The sequence below is a fragment of the Melospiza melodia genome, chromosome Z (assembly GCF_035770615.1).
Source record: "Melospiza melodia melodia isolate bMelMel2 chromosome Z, bMelMel2.pri, whole genome shotgun sequence".
Lineage (NCBI taxonomy): Eukaryota > Metazoa > Chordata > Aves > Passeriformes > Passerellidae > Melospiza > Melospiza melodia.
This window is the reverse complement of record NC_086226.1, coordinates 45072541-45091850: the sequence shown is the minus strand read 5'-3', so window position 1 is coordinate 45091850 and position 19310 is coordinate 45072541. Positions and strand designations below refer to the sequence as shown.

The 19310-nt window shown below is 37.0% G+C and overlaps 1 protein-coding gene across 2 annotated transcripts in view; it reads left to right on the top strand.

Annotated features, from left to right (window-relative positions):
* Positions 1 to 4761: 4761 nt before the first annotated feature.
* The window catches only part of GLIS3 (GLIS family zinc finger 3), a 124182-nt gene continuing 109633 nt past the window's right edge, over positions 4762 to 19310 (top strand). For both annotated transcript variants that reach the window (XM_063179782.1, XM_063179783.1), the window contains exons 1-2: positions 4762 to 4963; positions 9394 to 10510. In XM_063179782.1, coding sequence (XP_063035852.1) covers positions 4833 to 4963; positions 9394 to 10510 — 1248 coding nt within the window. In that variant the 5' untranslated portion in view covers positions 4762 to 4832. The remainder of the gene's footprint in view (positions 4964 to 9393; positions 10511 to 19310) is intronic.

Sequence of the window (19310 nt, the reverse complement as noted above, 5' to 3'; positions counted from 1 at the left end):
TGTGCAATAGAGTTTCCTAGGTGGCTGTGGAAACAATAGAAAAGTGGCAAAGGGACAAGTGCTAGCTCTCTAGCAGTCATTAATAATATAACTGAAATTGCTGCAGGGAAGCCTGAAAACTTTGGCAGGCTCAAGGGGAGAGGGACTAAGATATTACCATTGGGAAGCAAGTCTTCTGTGCAAACATTTGAGTTTTTTGAGTTACCAGCCACTGTGAAGCCCCCCCTGCTCTCCCCCTCCAAATAGGGTGCAGATATGGTGACAAACGGTAAACGTGTATGTAGTAACTGAGGGCTGCAACATCCAGAGGATTAAATGTGTTCTGAAAAAAGGCCAAACGTGTTTTCAAACAGCCGTGGTGAGTTTGATCTATGTGAAGAATACATTCACACAATCTGCCTTATTCCTATAGTCTCTGCCCTCTTCCGTATTTATGGTCTTACAACGTGCTTTTTTGCTTGTGCCCTTTTCTCCCCATTTTGGTGAATAGAGAGTCCACAGAAACAAGACTGGAAGCCCAATACAAGGGAAACACTAAAACCAACCACTTCCAAAGCTCTCAACGCATACATTTTCTGTGTATCTGTACACATTTTCCCCTCAGGGAAATTCACTTTTGCTCTCTTGTTATAATTCTTTTATTTATAGCTGTTGCTCTAACAGTTATGAGAGAGGTTTTCAGATGAAAGCTACTTTAGTAGCTTTATTTCATAATGATTAATTCAGTAACTATAGAATTTATTAATCAAAGAGATGTTTGAATTTGATCTGGTGTTATGTATTTGATATGTATGTAGTGTGTTTCAGAACACCTGACAATTAAAACTGGTTTTGCTTTTATATGTTTTTGTTGACCATGATTTATATATGGAAAGCATAGTTTACAATTTCAAAGGTTTGGTGAAGTAGCTTTTTTTATTTTAAACTGAGATACTTGGACGAATGAACAAATGACTGCTCTTTACATAAAGAAATAGGCAAAGAAATTAGTTGATTTCGGTCAGTATCTGATAAAAGAAAATGGTTTTTAAGTGAAACTGATTTCATATTGGATTCTTTCTCCAAAAAGTAAGGGAATTACATGAATTAAGAAAATCTCATCTAAAATCCTGTATATGTAAAGTAGTTGTATTTTTCTGCATTCTTTGAATGTTCTTCAGAAAATTGCAGTGAAATAATTTTGCATTTCAAGGTTGAGTGAAGCTTAGCTGTTAACCAACTATAGAGAATAAACAGGGAAAATAGGCAGCCTAATGAATGAGGAAGTAAATGGATTAAAATATTTCCATAATTTTTTTACTGTTTCTACTTGTTAACTATAACTATAACTACTGTTATATGTTGATAAGGATCAGTTTTGATTTATGTGTTATTATGTTTATTTAGAATAAAGCACCTGCTCTTGTTAACTGTAACTCTTACAATGAGCTACTGCAGGACTGATTCCACCTCCTTAGTTCCTGTTGGCTTTATTGGACTGTCTCCTGATCTATGTCCTAGTATACAGGAAAAGAAACTACCTCTTTTGCTTATTTAAAATATTGGCTGACATAGTTTTCTTAGAATCTACAGTCATTTAAACCTACTGGTATTCTCCTGAGAGTTTCCTGTTTATCTCAGCTGATGTGGATTCAAGGCATTGAGGAATTTCTAGTTGTCCTTACACTATCCTGACATTTCCAGGCTTCGGGACAATGGTACAGGAAACGTGGACTGAGGGCTCTTCTGGCACTCTGGGTACGTGATGCCATATGCTGATGCTGGAGATAGTATTCTGACATTTGTCCAGAGCTTCTGAACACATGTTCTGACAGCTTGCCTTTCAGCAGCAGGCTCATGGCAGGCCAGGTCCATGTTGGAGCTAGCCTTTATCCTATATTAGATGTGGTCTGTACTTTTGTACTGGGCTTAAAGTTGGCATAAGCTTCCAGTCTTGTGCTCAGACTTAGTTCAACATAGTGCTGCCTGATTCAGATCAAATTGATATTGCTCAGTGACCTGCAGGGCATGGACAAGCTGTTAATGATGGTCTTTTGACACATTTATGCCTATATGAAGCAACTGATGAAATGTTATGACTTTGCTTTTCACAGCAGCAACCTTTTACTTTGCAGTCTCTTTCAGTGGTGGGAACTTATGATTTATTCTTCCATGATAATCTTCCCTGCCTTTTTTAAGTGGAAGAATTGTAATTTTTTGTCATAACAGCAATGCTTGTCAATGGTAAAAAGAAGAAAATCTTTTGCTTCTGTTTTTGCATAAGAGAAAAGTCCAAACAAATGTTCCTGAGGACTAGAGTCTTGCATAACTTTTGTTTATCATTCCAGTAATACAATTTCCCCAAAGTACTTAATTTCTTATGTTTTCCTTTCAATGGCTAGAAACCAGGCCATTTTTTCTCATCATCCTTACCATAACACAGCAACTTTTCTTGCTTGCTGTTGGCATCCCTGAGGTACTGTTTGTACACAGATAATAATAGCAGATCCTGTAATTGAAAGGGAAACCAGGATGCATTAAGGATGCAACTTTCTGTATTTTACAGCACTGGTTTGGCACTACTCCCTTTTCTGGTTTTTCTGCTGGGATTTGTTTTTTTTTCCAAAATGTAAGCTTCAGGCAACTCAGATTTAGTAATGAGTGAATAGTAATTTCACTGTATCATTGCAGATTGTTATTTGAGATGACATATGGCCTTTCCCTAATGGAAATCTGACAAATAGACAGTCCTTGATTTGATAATATGATAAAGCAGATATTATTGTCACTACTGAAATTTGTTTAAAGTGACCTTTAAGTAAAGGGTGTTAATGGCATCATCCAGGAAAGGATCAGTATATATTTGGTACATTTTCTCAATGCTAAATAATAGGTTGTTGTATTGTTAAGTGTTCCATACATGCATACACACACACACACACACACACACACACACACACACACACACACACACTCTCACACATACATACATATATATATATATATATATATATATATGCATGTATATATGTATGTATATACACTCTCCAAGCATTACAACTGTATTTCAGTGTCAAACCCAGCTGGGTTTCCTCCGTTGTTATAGTACACTTTTATATAATTTGGTGCAGAATATCTTTGATTCTACATACTAAAGGCACTTTTCTAAAAGATAGCTAACTGAACATTTATGATACACACATACATATAGGCATATAATGTTGTATTATGTATTTTTTTATAGTGTGAATGGAGCTTGTAAATTTATTTCACCCCATCCAGGTTTTTGCTAAGAGGAGTAGTATTCATGTTATTATCAGAGGCAATTTACACTTTTTGCCTAATGTTTGCTACTGGTTCCAGTTTAACTCTCTGTAACATTATAAAATCAACCGCTGAAAAGTACATTGATTCAGCTTTATCGAGTTCAAAATATGTACTTTCTTGCTTCACAGGAAAGAAATTGAAATACCTTCTCTTTTTCTTTTGATTTAATTGAACATCTGTAGTGGGAACAGACTGTAATCCTACAAGAGCTTAGATGCTTTGTTGTGGTGTCCACAGTGGGGTTGAGTGCAGAACCAGGAATTCTCTTTACATGTTTGTCCTTGAAACTATTTGATCTGGAGGGAAGAAGGATTTGGATTTTCTTCCTTTGACTGGGGGAGCATTAATGCCTTTATGTACATCTCTCTGCAGTCCGCAACCCATCTGAAGAACCTGGAGAAAAAGTTGTGTGAGTTGTATGCCCACTTCAAAAGTAGATTTAATTTAGGAAAATGGTTTACACAGAAGTACTTTTCACTGTTTGTCCTGATGTTGCTATCCTGCTTTGTGGAGTATTCTGAACAGGGAAGCAGCTAGAAATGTGAATTATCTAATTACTAATTTTCAGCTGTGATGATAATTTGCTAGATATCCCAAAACTTCCATATAATGACATGCATTTTAACTTTCTAATCTCAATCTGTTTTAATGGAGGCAATTTTGTAAACTACCATCTGTGATCTAAATCACAACAGAAAGTACGCTGGGCATTTTGAAGGTATCTCCTAGTGGCCAGCTACCTTTTGTGCTACTGTGTAATAGCTATCAGTTTGAGTCATGGCAGCAGTGATTAAAAGCAGACTGTGGCCTGTAAAGAAAGTCCAGAATGCTTCTCAGTTTGATTCAGCTCAGATTCCTCCACCTAGACCTCTGAGGAATTCTGGGTCCAGCTTGAGGAATGCTGGTTTCCAGCTGTAATTCTCTCCTGCGAGTGAAACTAGTCAGCACTGCAGTCCGCATGCGTATCGGAGTCTCCTTGCTTTATGCGTGGGTAGTGGTAGGAATGATGGAAGGGCTGGCAATGGATTGCAGCTGCAGGGTTTGGTAGAACTCATGGCACAGTGCTGTTCTGGCAACCTCCTTGGGTTCTCCCTTCCTGTCTTCTTCATAGAGAGCTGTCCTTCAGCTAAGGGCTTTTTACCTCAGCCTGGTTTTTCCGTCATACCTGGTCTTTAGTTTATGTACTTCAGCATGTGTTTTACGCATGCATAATCTATTAATTCCCCTGTAGAATATTGCTATTTATGTTTTGAGAAGTTTGCAAAATTCCTGTGTGGGTTCCTAGTTTTGTCCTCATCTGAAGATTCCCATTACTTTCTGGAGTTTGCAAAGTGATGTGATAAAAATCAGGGAGTTAGATGACAGAGTTCATGAGATGCTACAATGCGAGTTCTGTGCCTCATCGTGGGTTCATGAGAGAGAAATACTAACCTGCTTTGTTTATTTTAGGAGGTTTTGTTTATGGACACAAGGGCAAGTCCATTGGAAAAGGCAGTGGCGACAATGCCATAGTCACCAGCAATCCCATGACAGTTCAACAGCTGGGACCTCTTTCACCTTCAGCGAATCAGCTTTCAACAGCATGCAGCCAGATCAGCCCTAGCTTACACAGGTCTATGGATGCTTCCAGCCTGAGTGCTTCTCCATCAGATACAAGGTCCTTAATTACCTTTTTATATTTAGTACTTTAAAAGGAGGGGGTTTTAATTCTTCCTTAATTACAATGCAACATTTCCGGTTATTAAAATCAGAAAATTCTCTGTTATGCCATGGGAAGTTGAATTCCATGCAATTTAATTCAGATCAACTATAATCGTGCTTCATGTTTGGATCATTCAAATAACGGGTGAAATTTGGCCATACAAAATCTGTGTATGATAGGACTTTTGTATTAAATAAAAGCTGTTTCATAGTCGCAAACTAGATTTTTGTGCTTGGTATAGGAAGTGTTATGGAGGATGAAAGCAGAAATAGTCCACATGTTACATCTACATACTGCTAAGTGTGCCATGTTGGTGTCTTTCAAATAACATCAAGGACAGTCAAAAAAACCATAAATGCTCAGCACATGTTCCTCTCTCCTCATCAAATGCACTTGCTTTCAAATGGCTTGTTTACCATCTGATAATTAATCAGATCAAGTGTCCTTGAAAATTTGTTTTCCTAGTTCTGTTATGTAGGTAAAGAAAACAATGACCACTTCCTGTAAATGTTACCTTTTTATATCACTACCCCACAGATAAACATTTATTAATTAATTTTAAATGCTTAAATAAGTTTAGAGATTATGACTTTGAGTTTTGTCAGCAAACATGAATTAAAGGAAAACAGGTTTTTGAGAGCCACCCTATAAGTACATTAGGCACATACCTGGATGTTAAAAATACAGTGAGAAAATATTCTAGTGTATTATTTTGGAATCTACATTCCCCATTGCCTATTGAGTTGAAATGTAGTTTTTATTTACAAAAGACAATAAGAGTCTTTTTTATCAAAGCAGTTTACATTTACTGTGTTGCTTTATTACAAGCCAAGGGACATTCCTGAAATAATTAAAATTGATACTTTGCAAATGGAATAAAACCTCGCTTTACTCTTAAGATCATTTTTAACATTTCTGTCACTTTAGTTGTGAAGACTGAGCCCCCTGGGAAAATTTACAAAATTAATTATGCTTCCTATGTAGACATGTCAGCAAAAACCATTCAATGCTAAGATGATGACACGTGACAAATCCAAATAGATGCTTTTCAGATCAAATAAAACTGATACTAGAAAAATATAATTACATACATACAATTGTTACATACTTAAGTTTTAGGTGTGCCTATGTGGCTCCAAATACTCAATGTGTGGTTGGATGTATCATGTCAGTACTGAGTTATACAGTTTTGATTTCATTTCAAAGAAACAAAGAGTTTACTAAGGGCAAACTCAAGTTGAAGCTCTGGAAGAATCAAGGCTGTGGTGTCCCTAGAGTACCTTTTAATGATTTATCAATGAAGGTGTTATAAAATAAGTTTATCATACAAAGAATGTCAATTTCAGCAATTTTTACCTCAATTTGTTTGATAGGGCAAATCTGATTTAAAGTCAGATTCCAACTCACATTGTCAAAACAGTGTGGGGTTTCTTTCTTTGTGTTTTTTGGGGAGGTTGATTATTTGTTGTTCAGTTTTGAGCTTTTTTGGGTTTTTCTGATTAAATTTCTTAAACTATGAACTGCTTTTGCCTAAGTGAAATTGACGGGTTCTTCCTGGGCAGAGTGCTTTCTCTGGATTTTATCTCTCAGGCACTGTGAACTGTGTTCTGGCCGCTCAACCCTGACCAGATTATTTGTTGAATTTACCAAAGCTGAAGTGAATTTTCTTGATTTTTACTGATGGAAGAAAGAAATCAGTTGGCAAAATGAGAGTTTTGCTACACACAGCATCAGATTCTGGTGTACAGACCATGGAGGGTAAAACCTTCCCCATATTTTTTGAGTTTCTGCAGTTTCTGTTTTGGAGTATTCAGTTGTATTGCATCAAACCAGATGTGTATAATAGGACTTTTTTAATAGATAAAGGCTGTTTTATAGTTACAAACTAGATTTTTGTACTCAGTATAGGAAGTGTTATGGAGGATGAAAGCAGAAATAGTCCACATGTTACATCCATGCCATTTGCTTTGATGAAAGTCAAAAAACGACCTAGGAAAGAGCAAAGGGTTCTTGACTAGTAAATAGAAGACCATAAAAAGAGAGAAAAACATAATTTTCCCTATTCCATGTTTATGTTCAGGGTTCTGGATTATACATTGTGGCCTCTATACACAAAGGGAGAATACAATGTAATTGAAAAGTAATCTCTTGTAAATGGTAATGAAAGAGCTGGTCCAAACTCAAGCCCGTTTAGTTTACAATAAGCAGATGCACCAATTAATACCATCTGAGATTCTGGCACCCTGATAGATCTGGTCCCTCATTTTCATATTAGGTGTATTTATTTTCCTCCCATTAGAAAACTACTCAGTTACAGTAGTGGCTGAATTTTAAATAAATCTTCACTTTTTGGGGAGCTGGAATTTTTATTAGTTTTTGAATTTAGATGCTGAAGTGCTGCAGCTTCTTCAGAATAGCTTGCTCTTACTTATTGTATACTTGAAATTCTGGGCCAGCTTTTTATTTTTGCCCTATTATGAGACTTTTAAAAAACAGTTTTTCTTCACATTCACTGATGGATATGCCCCTTTTGTGTTAGGCATTAGTAGTTTTTTGTATGACACTGGTTATACTATATGTCTGCTTAAAACTCTGGTCAGTACAAAAATAGGCTTTTTATTGATGCACGATTTCTTTTTCTTTATTCAGAAAAGAGAAAATAAAAATTTAAAGAAAACCTGCCAGAACACCCCTACCCTCTCCTCATATTTTCTAGGTGTGAATTGTAGCATGGAGAAATCAAACCTTGCTTCTCTTGCTGTGTTGAAAACTGTGGATCTGTGTTTGGGGTCACAACATGCTAGCACGATTTAATTGCCCTATAATGGACTGTCCTTTAACAAAGCCCCTTGACAACAGCCTAAATCAACTTTTTCACAGTCATCCTTTTAGATCCAAATGGCACACAAGGCTGGCCTGATGGAGCATTCTCATTTTTCTCATTTCTCCCATTGCAAATTGTAGTCAGCATGCTAGTTGCATGCAGTGCTTTTTGTCTGTAGTCAGTTTTGCGAGTGCCGTTCAAACCCTGATGGAGTCACGTAAGGTCCGTGACAGTACCCTGCCCTGACATTGAATCAGAACAGGACGTTTCTTATTCTGACACAGCAGATCAACCATGCATGGCAGAGCAACTCTCCTGCGCAAAGGGGCGTTTAACTGCTCTCCCACTGGTCACCACAGCAAGGCTTGCTGCTCTTTTAAGCTGCGTTTTCCCTGTTTGTGAGCTGTCTTGCAGATACAGCACCTGCAGACTGCTTCCTCTCTCTCTCGGGCTGTGCCAAGCTTCCCCTCCAGTGTCCTTGATCCGTCATTGAAATTCTGTGCTTCTTCAAAACTGTGTCGTTAAAATAATAAAGCAAATAATTAATTCTCAAAACATAAGATGTAGAGGCTTCTGGGAGATTGTCAGGTTTATCTAGATACATAACCAGTTCTTTCTATTGTAAGAGCTCCTTGAAAATAGAAATTTATATACTGATAGCACCACTAGCTGGTAGTAAATACAAATCTGCCTGGGTGTGAACTGGAAACAAAGAATTAAATCCAGTTAACGTTCAGCCAGCATTTACAGCTATGACTCAGGGCCCTTAATGCCCCTTTTATTTCCTTTTTATCCCTTTCTGTAGAAAACAATACTTTTAAGGGCCTATATATTGAGGGTTTTCAAGCTATCCAAAGAATTTTTGCAGGATAGAGAAGTTCCCTAATATCTCTCTGAAAAATGCTTGATAATAGCAAGATTACACTTTTCTGAAAAATTTTGATTGCTGAGTTGGAGGCAGATACCTCTTCAAATCAAATATAGAAAACCTCTTCAACCAGTTCTCCTACATTACTCTTTTATTTTGTTTGTTTTATAAAGTTAGATATTATCTGTATTTGTAAACTTGATATATAAAACTTCTGTAGGGAAGTATTTGTATATATTACAATTGACAAAGTCATTGTAATACAGGTTGAATATCCATTCTCTGGCATCGTTTTCTTTCTGGTTTTTTCAAGCAAAAACAATAGATGACTTAAATCATTATGGGTTTCCATAGAAGGCAGGAAGGCTTTGGCTTCAGAAGTCCACACCTATTTACACCACAACTGATGAAAAGACATGCAATAATTTCTGCAGTGGTGGATCAAGAATCTTTACAGTAACTTTCTTTCAAAATCTTGAAGTTTTAAAGTTGGCTTCCTAAGTGACCTTTTTACATGTATATTGCCTTTGTATTACTACTGGTACATTAACTGAGTGTCCTAAACTTGAGCACCTAGTATTAGGGAGAGCTTTTCTCACATGTAGCCTTTCCTTAATTTTAATCATGCGTGTGAAGGTAAAAGATCTACTTCTGAATTGTCTAACTGCTTACTTTATTGTACCTTTATTTCAGGTCACTCTTGTCATGTGAGACTCTGGCCTCTACAACATTAAGCTTGTCAGAAGGTCACTCCCCTCTGAGTGTTGAACAAGAGTGGTCACATAGGTACAGGACACTTTCTTCTGTTCCTCCTGACCATGGTTTACAAAATGGCAGTGAGCTGGGGGACTTCATAAATTTTTCGCCTGAAGCATCTACATCCAGTGACTCATTACCATCCTACTTATATGGCATGGAAAAGAAGAATTCCCCTTACTCTAGTCCTTGCCAGTCCTCAGTCTGGTGTCAATCAGCCCGCTCCAAAAAGAGAGCACTCTCTGTATCTCCTCTGTCTGATGGCATTGGGATCGAGTTCAATACAATCATTCGTACGTCCCCAACTTCTCTGGTGGCCTACATCAACAGCTCCAGGGCATCGCCAGCAAACGTCTCCCCACAGCCTGAGGTCTATGGACATTTTTTGGGAGTGAGAGGAAGCTGTATACCACAAAACTGCTCTGTTTCAGCTGCCCAGAAAGGCTTCCACATGGCGAATGGCGGTGTCACCTTTCCAGGATATGTTGAGAACGGGACAGGTGAGTACCAGCAGATGCAGCAGCTGGAGCAAGCCAGCTTGCAGATGGTTGCCACAAATAACATGGTGATCCAGCAGGGTGTGCTGCCCATGGACAGCCATTCAATAGACATCCTGAAAAACAAGCAGCTGGGTGACTTCTCGGGCCCTGTTGTTGACATGCCTCTTTCAGCCGTGGTGCTGCCGCCGCCTCCTCCACAGGGGCCGCCCCCGCCGTACCACGCTCACCAGCGCCGGCCCCCTCACGGCCTGCCCGGCCACGTCCCCGCGCTGCCGGCGCTGCCTCCGGCCCCAGGCGCCCCGCTGCAGGAAGATGGAGAGCTGGAGGATTTCAATGGCAAGCATGGCTGTTGCTGGGTTGACTGTGGGAAGCTGTATGACCATCAGGAGGAGCTTGTGCGGCACATAGAGAAGATCCACATAGACCAGAGGAAGGGAGAAGACTTTACCTGCTTCTGGGCAGGGTGCCCTCGAAGGTTCAAGCCATTTAATGCCCGTTACAAACTGCTGATTCACATGAGAGTCCACTCAGGAGAGAAGCCGAACAAATGCACAGTGAGTCTGAGCTCTGTCTTTCTTAACAATGAAAGGCTCTCTATTACTTAGGAAAATAGAGTGAAGTTGTAATTCTGCCTTTGCTTCTCCCATTTAATGGTGTACTTCTTGAACTAGTCTGTGAGAATGAAATGACTGTTCCATCTTCCCACCTAAACAAAAAGGAAAGGTGTTCTTTAGTTTGGTACATACCAACAGATAGGATTAGGTGAAAAAACAAATTGTGTTTTCTACATTTATAAACTTTTATTGTAGACTGCAACAAGTGACATGGTAAACCTTCATAATGCAAAACTGAGAGACAGTCAGTACTTAAGTATTTGCATGAAGGATGCATGCAGGAAAAGTGCTGCAGGATAAATGTCACAATTTATCCTGAGAGATTCTTGCATCATGTGACACCTTTTTGACTTGAGGAATTTTCAAGACTTTCCATAATGTTACCACAAGAAACTGAGAAGTGTTGAGCATTTTTTAGGCAGTTGTTTGTTCTACTACTAAAAACCAAACCCACATACCTGTTTCCATTAGTACATTAGGAATAAATCCCATAATAATTTTTCTTTTCACAGATTCTGTCAGTGAGCATTCAACCCCTGAAGTCATGTTTTTCTATCAAGAAAAATTTCTTAGGGTCGCTGCAAGTCAGTCTAACACATAGGTAGTCACATGGGTTAATAATCTGGCTGTAAGCAGTTTGTGCTTGGTCTCTAGTGCACCATCTATAATCTTTGTAATACAGATTCTTGAACTGCCTTACATATAGTCTGTATTTTGGGTGACCATGAGCTTAACCTTACTAAGGGCTTATTTAGTGTTGTCAGACAGCAACCTCAGTTTTGGGTTCGCAACATAAATTATGATGGATATATAATTTCTAGGAATAACTGCTGATTAAAAAACATATGTTTACATGTGGTGAAATTTAAATTAATGCTTGGAGTCTATATCAGTGTATGTGTTGCTGAATAAATTTTTTTTAGCATGATATAGATGTTTGTTTGTACAGTTAAGAGAAAAAGTCTGTTTCTTTTACTTTTGTTTTTTCAAAGGGCTAGCATCCTGCAGGATAGAGTGGATATCTTTCCAGATTTCCATCCTTTTCCATTCACATTTAAAGAATCTAGTAGAGATTGTGTTTTGATGTTAGAAAGGCTTTTTATCCTTCCCTTTTGTCACACCAGAGTCTTAACTCAGGCTCTCTGCTTTGTGAGTATTTTTGTAAATTCCATAATATTCTCTTTCTGCTCTCTGTGTATATTGGATAAGGGTATACCATTAATTTCAGTTCTTCCTCAAGGATTTCTCATCACCTTTATGGGAAGAGAAAAAAAAATTACTATGAGTCAAGAAAGTAATTTTTCAAGGAATATCACCTGTAATTAAAGATAAGAAGACAGACATCAGCGGATGAGTAAGGACAGACAACAGGATGAGGAAAGAGGATAGGAATGATGAAAGAGCAATGAAAAAGAGTAAATCCAGAAACCGAAGGTCTTTAAAATAGATGAATTTTGATGAAGGATCCTGTAATACTGGAGAAAACACTGTGTTGGTAATACACTAAACTCGCTGCCCTCCCTGTTCAGAAAGGGTGCTTACAATGACCTCCTGATTATAAAGCCTCCTTGAGGCATCCTTAGCTTTGAAGATCATTCACTGATGATAAGTAATGTGTGAGTGGATAAGGTATTTCTTATGATGAACTTTTTGAGATTACTAAGTGGAAATTAAAGTGCACATCAAGTCTTGCTGTGTCACCAAAACATAAGAGGTGTCGAATCATTGTTTTTTAAAGTGTGTTTAACGTTACTGAACTGAAGCAAGCATTGCTGGATAGCTCCAAGAAGTTTGTGTATCAGAAGCAGTGCCCACATACTTACCTTTCCTTCCTGCTGAGAATTGTAATTAAATGTAAAAATACTGAGCATGATACGATAACCCTTACAATGTGAGTGTAAATCTGGAACATACGTCCCCTTTCTTGGAATAAGCAAGCAAAAATGGCATTCTTTAGCACGGTTTGAATGAAACAACTTGATGCTTTTCACAAATCGTGCGAATTTGGAAAAATGTATTTGGCTTTCTAATGTCCGGCAGCCATACTTTCTTGATATATTTAGAAAATTTACTTCAGTCAAACATCATACCTTTCTCACCAAGCAGTGAAATTTGCAATCATATCCATGCCATGTAAGGTTTCAAACTGAGATTTTAAGTGAGGTATTTGAGAGAACATCTTGGGCAAGATGATAATAAAGAATGGCTTCCAAATTAATAAAAAAATTACGCTAAAGAAATCTGAAAATTTTCACTAAACCTCTACGAATTTATGCTTTTAAGTACAAAATCAAAACAATTGATTTATAATCTTTTTGGTCCATTAAGAATCTTTCTATGATTTATTTTCTGGTTCTAGGTGTAGCATGCCTGTTTCTCTGAAATTACTGAAAGTAATAGTCTCTATGTCCACTGTATTTTGCAGTCTAGTAAGAGGAAGTCCAGTAGACCAAGCAGGAAAAGGGAAGGCAAAGTGGCAAGAATACAACTATTATATTAATGAACCAGATTTACTGTAAAGAATGTGACAGAAGTATTAAGTCATGGAGAAGAGCCATCTTAATGTAATCTATCAAGACATCCTGTAATCAGAGGCAGGCGCGGTTGCACCCGCCGTTGTACTGCCATCACACTCTAATCTTTGTGTAATCTTTGTGCACATGTCGGTGGTTCGAGAACAACAGTTTGCAAGACACAACCTTCTCATTGAGCAGAAATTGCTGTGGGTCCTAGGCAATATACTTGTCATGTCAGTATATTTACTTGTCAGTGTTGTTTATCTCTGTACTGCTGAGCATTGAAGGTGTATTGTTACACGTTCTGCTGTGCATCCCTGAGGATTGCTGTGATGTACAGTGAGCTTTACATCAGCAAGATTCATGAGATTTCAGTAATTTTTAAGGTGAAGGTTACTTCTATGTTGTATTGTAATAATAGTAGAGATAACATGAAATTAGATACACAACTTCATAAGCTGAACTTCGTAACATAATTTTATTCTTCTCTGTTACTGTTTTGTGCCAATGAAGTCATGTAGTTCAGAACAGACTTGCAGAACAGCTAGGACTTCAATACTTTATATGCCTATCCTTAAAACCAGAACCATGCTTATAGTTAAAATCAGAGTCAAGTGACCTCAGCATTTGTTTTGCCGCATCTGAGTTAATATATATTTATCTATGTAACAAAAATTTAGGGCAATTTTAAACTAAAGCTGCAAGTGATATTTTACTCTTTAGTTCCTGCTTGTTCTAGATGAGCTGTCTTCTTTGATTCTGTAAGATAAAAGTGTTGGAGGGTGAATAATAATAAAATATCAGCACATAAAAACATGTGACAATCAGGATAATCAGATCCAAACTTAAAGAATTTGTTTGGAGTAGCAAGTCTTTAAATAGCTATAAAAATGCATTGGGCTCCCTTACTGTTCATTAAACATCTTGCATGTTCTATTCTAACTTACATCACCCGGGAAGCATTCTTCTTTTCAGTGAACAGGTTTAGTGACTAGAAAAATTATTCACGACATAATAATAATAGTAATAATAATAATAGTAATAATAATAATAATAATAATAATAATAATAATAATAATAATAATAATAATAATAATAATAATAATAATAATAATAATAATAAGTATTTAGTGTCTGCTCCTAAGCTTCTTCATATGAAGTAGATATAGTGTGTTCTAATGTGTTGTATTTATCTATTAGTCTGTGTATTAGCTTGTACTTTGTCAGAATAAGTCAAAAAAGAAAAAATATGAAGAAAAGTTCATATTGAAGTGCAAGTAGTAAGTACAACGGTGGCTGAGATATAATCTGTAACATTTGATAGCAGTTATCTCACAATGGCATTTGAGGCTTCCACAGATTTTGTTTGAATTAGAAAAAGTCTGAATTTCCTTTAGCTGTTGAAACCTTAGAGTAGCAACTGGCAAATGCTGACCTTTGTTCTCTTTGTCTCTACCTGTGAGCTAATTTTCTACTCAGCTTCCCTTCTTTTATAGTGAACATTTTTACTTTTTAAGTTCAGCTCCAATAAGAGCTATTTAGTCTTACTGTCCTGCTATCCAAACATTAAGCTTAACACACTTATTCTGATATAAGCAGCAACAGCATGATGTTAGAGATAAGTTCAAAGCTCACACCTCACGGCTTTATTCAGATGCACTAAGAATGCTTCCCCTTTTGAGTCTGAGTTCACTCTTGTTGCTTTCCATAAACTCTGAGCTATGCTACAGCCCAATGCCTTTAGTATTGATAGTGCTACATGACCAAATTTTTTAGTGCAGCTGTTTGATGTCATATAAACCAATAAAATTGCTAGTATTCCTGTCAGATTTAAAGCAACATCCATTTAACATTTGCTAAATACCTGAAATTATACCCCAACACATCTGCAAAGAATATAGAACAGAATGTATGTGAAAAAAAGAATATACTTCTTTAATGTTTTTTTTTTTTTTTGAGACACAAACAAACTTCCTTAGGTGAGTGGAGTGCTTGGATGGAAGTGTGTATGTGTGCTGTTTGAAGAACGTGTCCTTGGAAAATGTGGAAATTTTGATTAAAACCAGAAATGCATCCTGTAAAAATGATTGGGATTTTTTTCCATCTTTAGGCTTTAGCATTGTGTCTTCATATAGTATCTATATATGGCATGTGCAAATATTTTGATTACAGTATATGCCATGTTTCTTGATAAGACCATATCACATGCTATATTGCACTGAACTCTTGATAAAATAGAAACGATAAAAAAATTTGAATTTATTTTTCCTCATATGCTTGCAGAAGACCTTTCCACTATGCTAAAATAGCATTTGAGCACTTTGTCCTAAACAATGCCACAAGAAAGGTAATTCAATTGTTGAGTCAATTTGCTGAAAATTAGAAAGAGCTAAATTTACATTTGCCTGTTGCTGATTCTTTCCCTTACTCAGTAAACAAACTGAAGCAGAAATAGCACAGAAAAAGCAGAGACGTATGATTAATTAGACTGTATCATGGTGTATGGATACAGAAAGTTGGGCTTTAGTTATCTGTTATAAAACTAAGCCTCTCTAGCTCTCACAAGTTTGTGCAATATTAGTGATCTTCTGGTCATGGTTATGATGTCTTGGCTGTTTAAAGAAAAAGTGAATTATGAATTCTGGGTGTGCCTCTCCAAACAGCTCAAGCTCATGTGATCACATCAGATGGCAGCTAGCCCAAACTAATGAATTTTGCCTCTCAGCACGTGCACTAATGATCTTTCAGTATTGTCCTTTCAGTATGAAATATATACTGTGTTCATGGTTCAAAATGTAATGATGGGTACTTTTTCTTTGGCTGCTGAAGATGCACAACTTGGACTTGAGTTCAGTGAGGACAAGAGGGCTTCTGGTACTCAGGGTACTGAGTCTCAATAGCAGAACATCTCTTTAAGCAATCAAAAATTGCAGAGCAAGCTCCTTTCTGCATGTAAATGATGACAGTGAAAAATAGTAGCCAGAGAGCCCATGTTTTTGGTTTCAGAATAAAATGTTTATGAAACATCTAACTTCTTTTTTTCTTCTAATTGATAATTGATTTTGATGTTAAGTATTTGACTCTGATTGTTTTTTGCCTCTTGACTTACAGAATTGAAAAATTTAAAACAGAACTTTAATGAAATTTTGCAAACCGACATATTCTTAGTTTCATTATAATCCAGAATATGAATGTGAAGAACCCCAAAATAAAATGAACATTCCTGATTGCAGAAACACTTATGTTTTTATGGAAGGGTTTCTAATTTATTACCTGTCTGTGATTGTGGATAGGCACAAAAATATATTTTATTTGTTTTTATTTCCCTGTAGCATAATTTTAATGAAATATAAGTTAGATATTTTTCATTGCTACACAAAACTATAAATAAATGGTAAAGTTATAACAATGAAGAACTCTTAAATTTCATATACATCAAGTAAGGAATCCTAAAACATAATTTACGTCTACCAAAATTTCAGGTACAAGAAATTTGGAGGGTGTTCTGGTGTTGGGTTCTTGGTTGGTTGGATTTGGGTACACATTTTGGGTTTTTCTTTGTTTTTTAAACTTAGTTTTTAAACTAGAAAATAACTTGAATTCAAAGCTGAGAGGGTGGGGGGAATGGGACTATTGTTACTGTTGATGGTTTGGAGCATCTTTGTGTGAAGACTGCATTACTCTACAAGTCATGAAATCTTTATAGATAATTTCTGCTCTTTCCTGCTGATTTTCTTTTGTCTTTCCACCATCCCTGTTTGGTTGGTGACTGGACCTCTATCAGGAACAGAGTCAGTAAACCTTGAAACTTTCCATTTAGTGATAGAAAAGGCTAACAATATCTGACAAGAAAACAGAAAATGCAAATCATGATACAGTTACAATAGCAACAGACGGGGACCTTTCCCAGAAAACATGATTTTGTTTTAAAGCAAGGAAGAGAGAAGTGGAGGGAACAAGTTAATAGATTGTGCCATCCATTGCAATGTTACTCCTTCAGAAAGGAAATACAGCTTTACTTAAAAGTAAACACACTGTCGGCTTTATTCAGGTGATTGACACTGATTTTCTAAGGATTAGGAGTTTAATTAAAGTTTCTGGTGTTCTGTGGAAAACTTCCCAGACACCTAAGTCTTATGGTATATCAGTGAACATAGGCTTTAAATCCAAGGGCTGAGCATTAAGCTGCATAGAGCAATCATTGGATTACTTGTACCGAGCAGTTAGGAAATGGAAAAATGCCAAATAGCTTTTTTCACTAAATTTGTTCAGTGCACTATGTATGTTGAAGTAGGTTGAAAGCCCAACACAAATGTATGCTGAAGCATTTGTACATCCTGAGGCACTCTTTGACATTTTTTCATTACTCAGATTTAGTATAAGATACTGTTACTGGCTTAATGCTTAAAGGACTCAAGGGAAGGGACTGGTTCTGTTTTAATGAATAAGTTGCAAAGCTATAGTCTTGTAGACTTCAGTGAGATTTGTCCAGGCAGAATCATGCTCAGTTCAGTGATTCCACTGATTTCTATGGCGTGTCTGGAGTCACAGAGCCATATAGGTTGGCCTTTAAGACCACAGAGTCCAGCTGTTTACCCAGCACTTGGGAGACCAAAACAACCCCCCTTCATTACAGTTTCCTTTTGGAAATTGTAGGGAGCAATGATGTCTCTCCTGAATCTCAAGCACAGTAGTCCAAACACTGAGAAGACAAGATTCATCTTGATTCACTCTGATCCCTGAAGCAATTCTGTCTTATTGCCATTATAGTCTCAATTAGATGGGGTGGCATTTAGCAGATGCTAAAATCTTGTTTGCTTTTACAGATACCTACTTGCAGGGTAGGTTTCCAGAACTTTGACTGAATAAGGCTTAAGCACTGTTCAGAACATGATTGTAGTAGGATGTCCCTGTAAGTGGTTGAAACAGGCACCTTGAACAAAGATGTTACCAAATACAGCCCAGTGCATTGGAGTGCTCTGTCGCAGAAACATGGTTGCTGTTCATCTTAGGCTAACAGGGTTTGAATAACTGTTGAACAAACCTTTCTGAACAGAGTGCATTGAAACAGGGCGGTCTTTTTAGAGCTAGTCACTGTGAAGGTTCAGTCTGTGTCTGTGTAGAGTGCTGGACTACTTAAGAAAAGCAAATTCAGAAAGGAGCTAGTGAGGATGCTGTTGTGTCTAGAACTGTAGTGGTCTGTTGTAGCATCAGGGTTTGCTAAATGTTTTTATAGCCACCTGGTGATTGTTTTCTGATACCACTCAGAATGCTTATTTTTCCTGTCAATTAAAGACTGTTTCAATTTATTTTCTTACCATGGTTTTTACGGGTATACAGCAAATTTATTCCATGAGTATTCAGCTCTTGAGAATTAACACTCATAATTGCAGAGTTCAAGGCCACAAGTGAATCATTTTAGAGAAATGTCACTGTGGTAAGAAATTTTTTTATGTGTTGTTTCTTCATGAAATGTTGAAATGTAATCTTACTCAGCTGTCCATGAAACAGTGTGCTTGATAAATAGAGTAGTTGTAAATAATTTCCCACTATCTCTTTTTATCTTTTTGAATGCTTTCTGTTGGTCACCAACTGGCACAAGCTTAAGTCAAAATCACAGCACGCCTTTATGTGTATTCTTGGTACAATTCTATAAATGCATTAAAACAAAATTAACATTCTTATGCTCTTTACTGTATTCTTTACTGTTAAACATTTGCAGAATTGCCTCCAAGGTTAATCAGATGTTAACATCAGGCAATACCACTTTTTTTCAAGGTCTGCTGTACTGTCAAAGGATGTCTTTTCCTAATAACATTCAGATTTCTGTTTTAAGAATTTGCAGCTATGCAAACAAGCTTATCTGGGCCAACAATAAAAAATAATTGATTTTAATTAGGAGTTGTCACATTACAGAACAAGACAAGGCTGCTTTTGTTCTATGAAAAGCCTGCTTTGCCTGCTTGCAAAAATGCATAGATTTCTTTCCAATGGCTTTACATAATTGGTATGACAAAGGCTCAGTCCTGTGATCCCTAAAGTTTCCAAATGATTCGGACATACTTGTCCAACTTTGTTTTATGTTATTTGGTGGTAATCTGTAAGTTGGTAGACGGCATGAGCATGAGGTCTGCTTTGTTTGTTTAAAGGAATGGGATAAGCATAAACTGAATTAGAGAGTATTTATGTTGAGACTGCTGAAATTATTGAGACCACATTTTAAA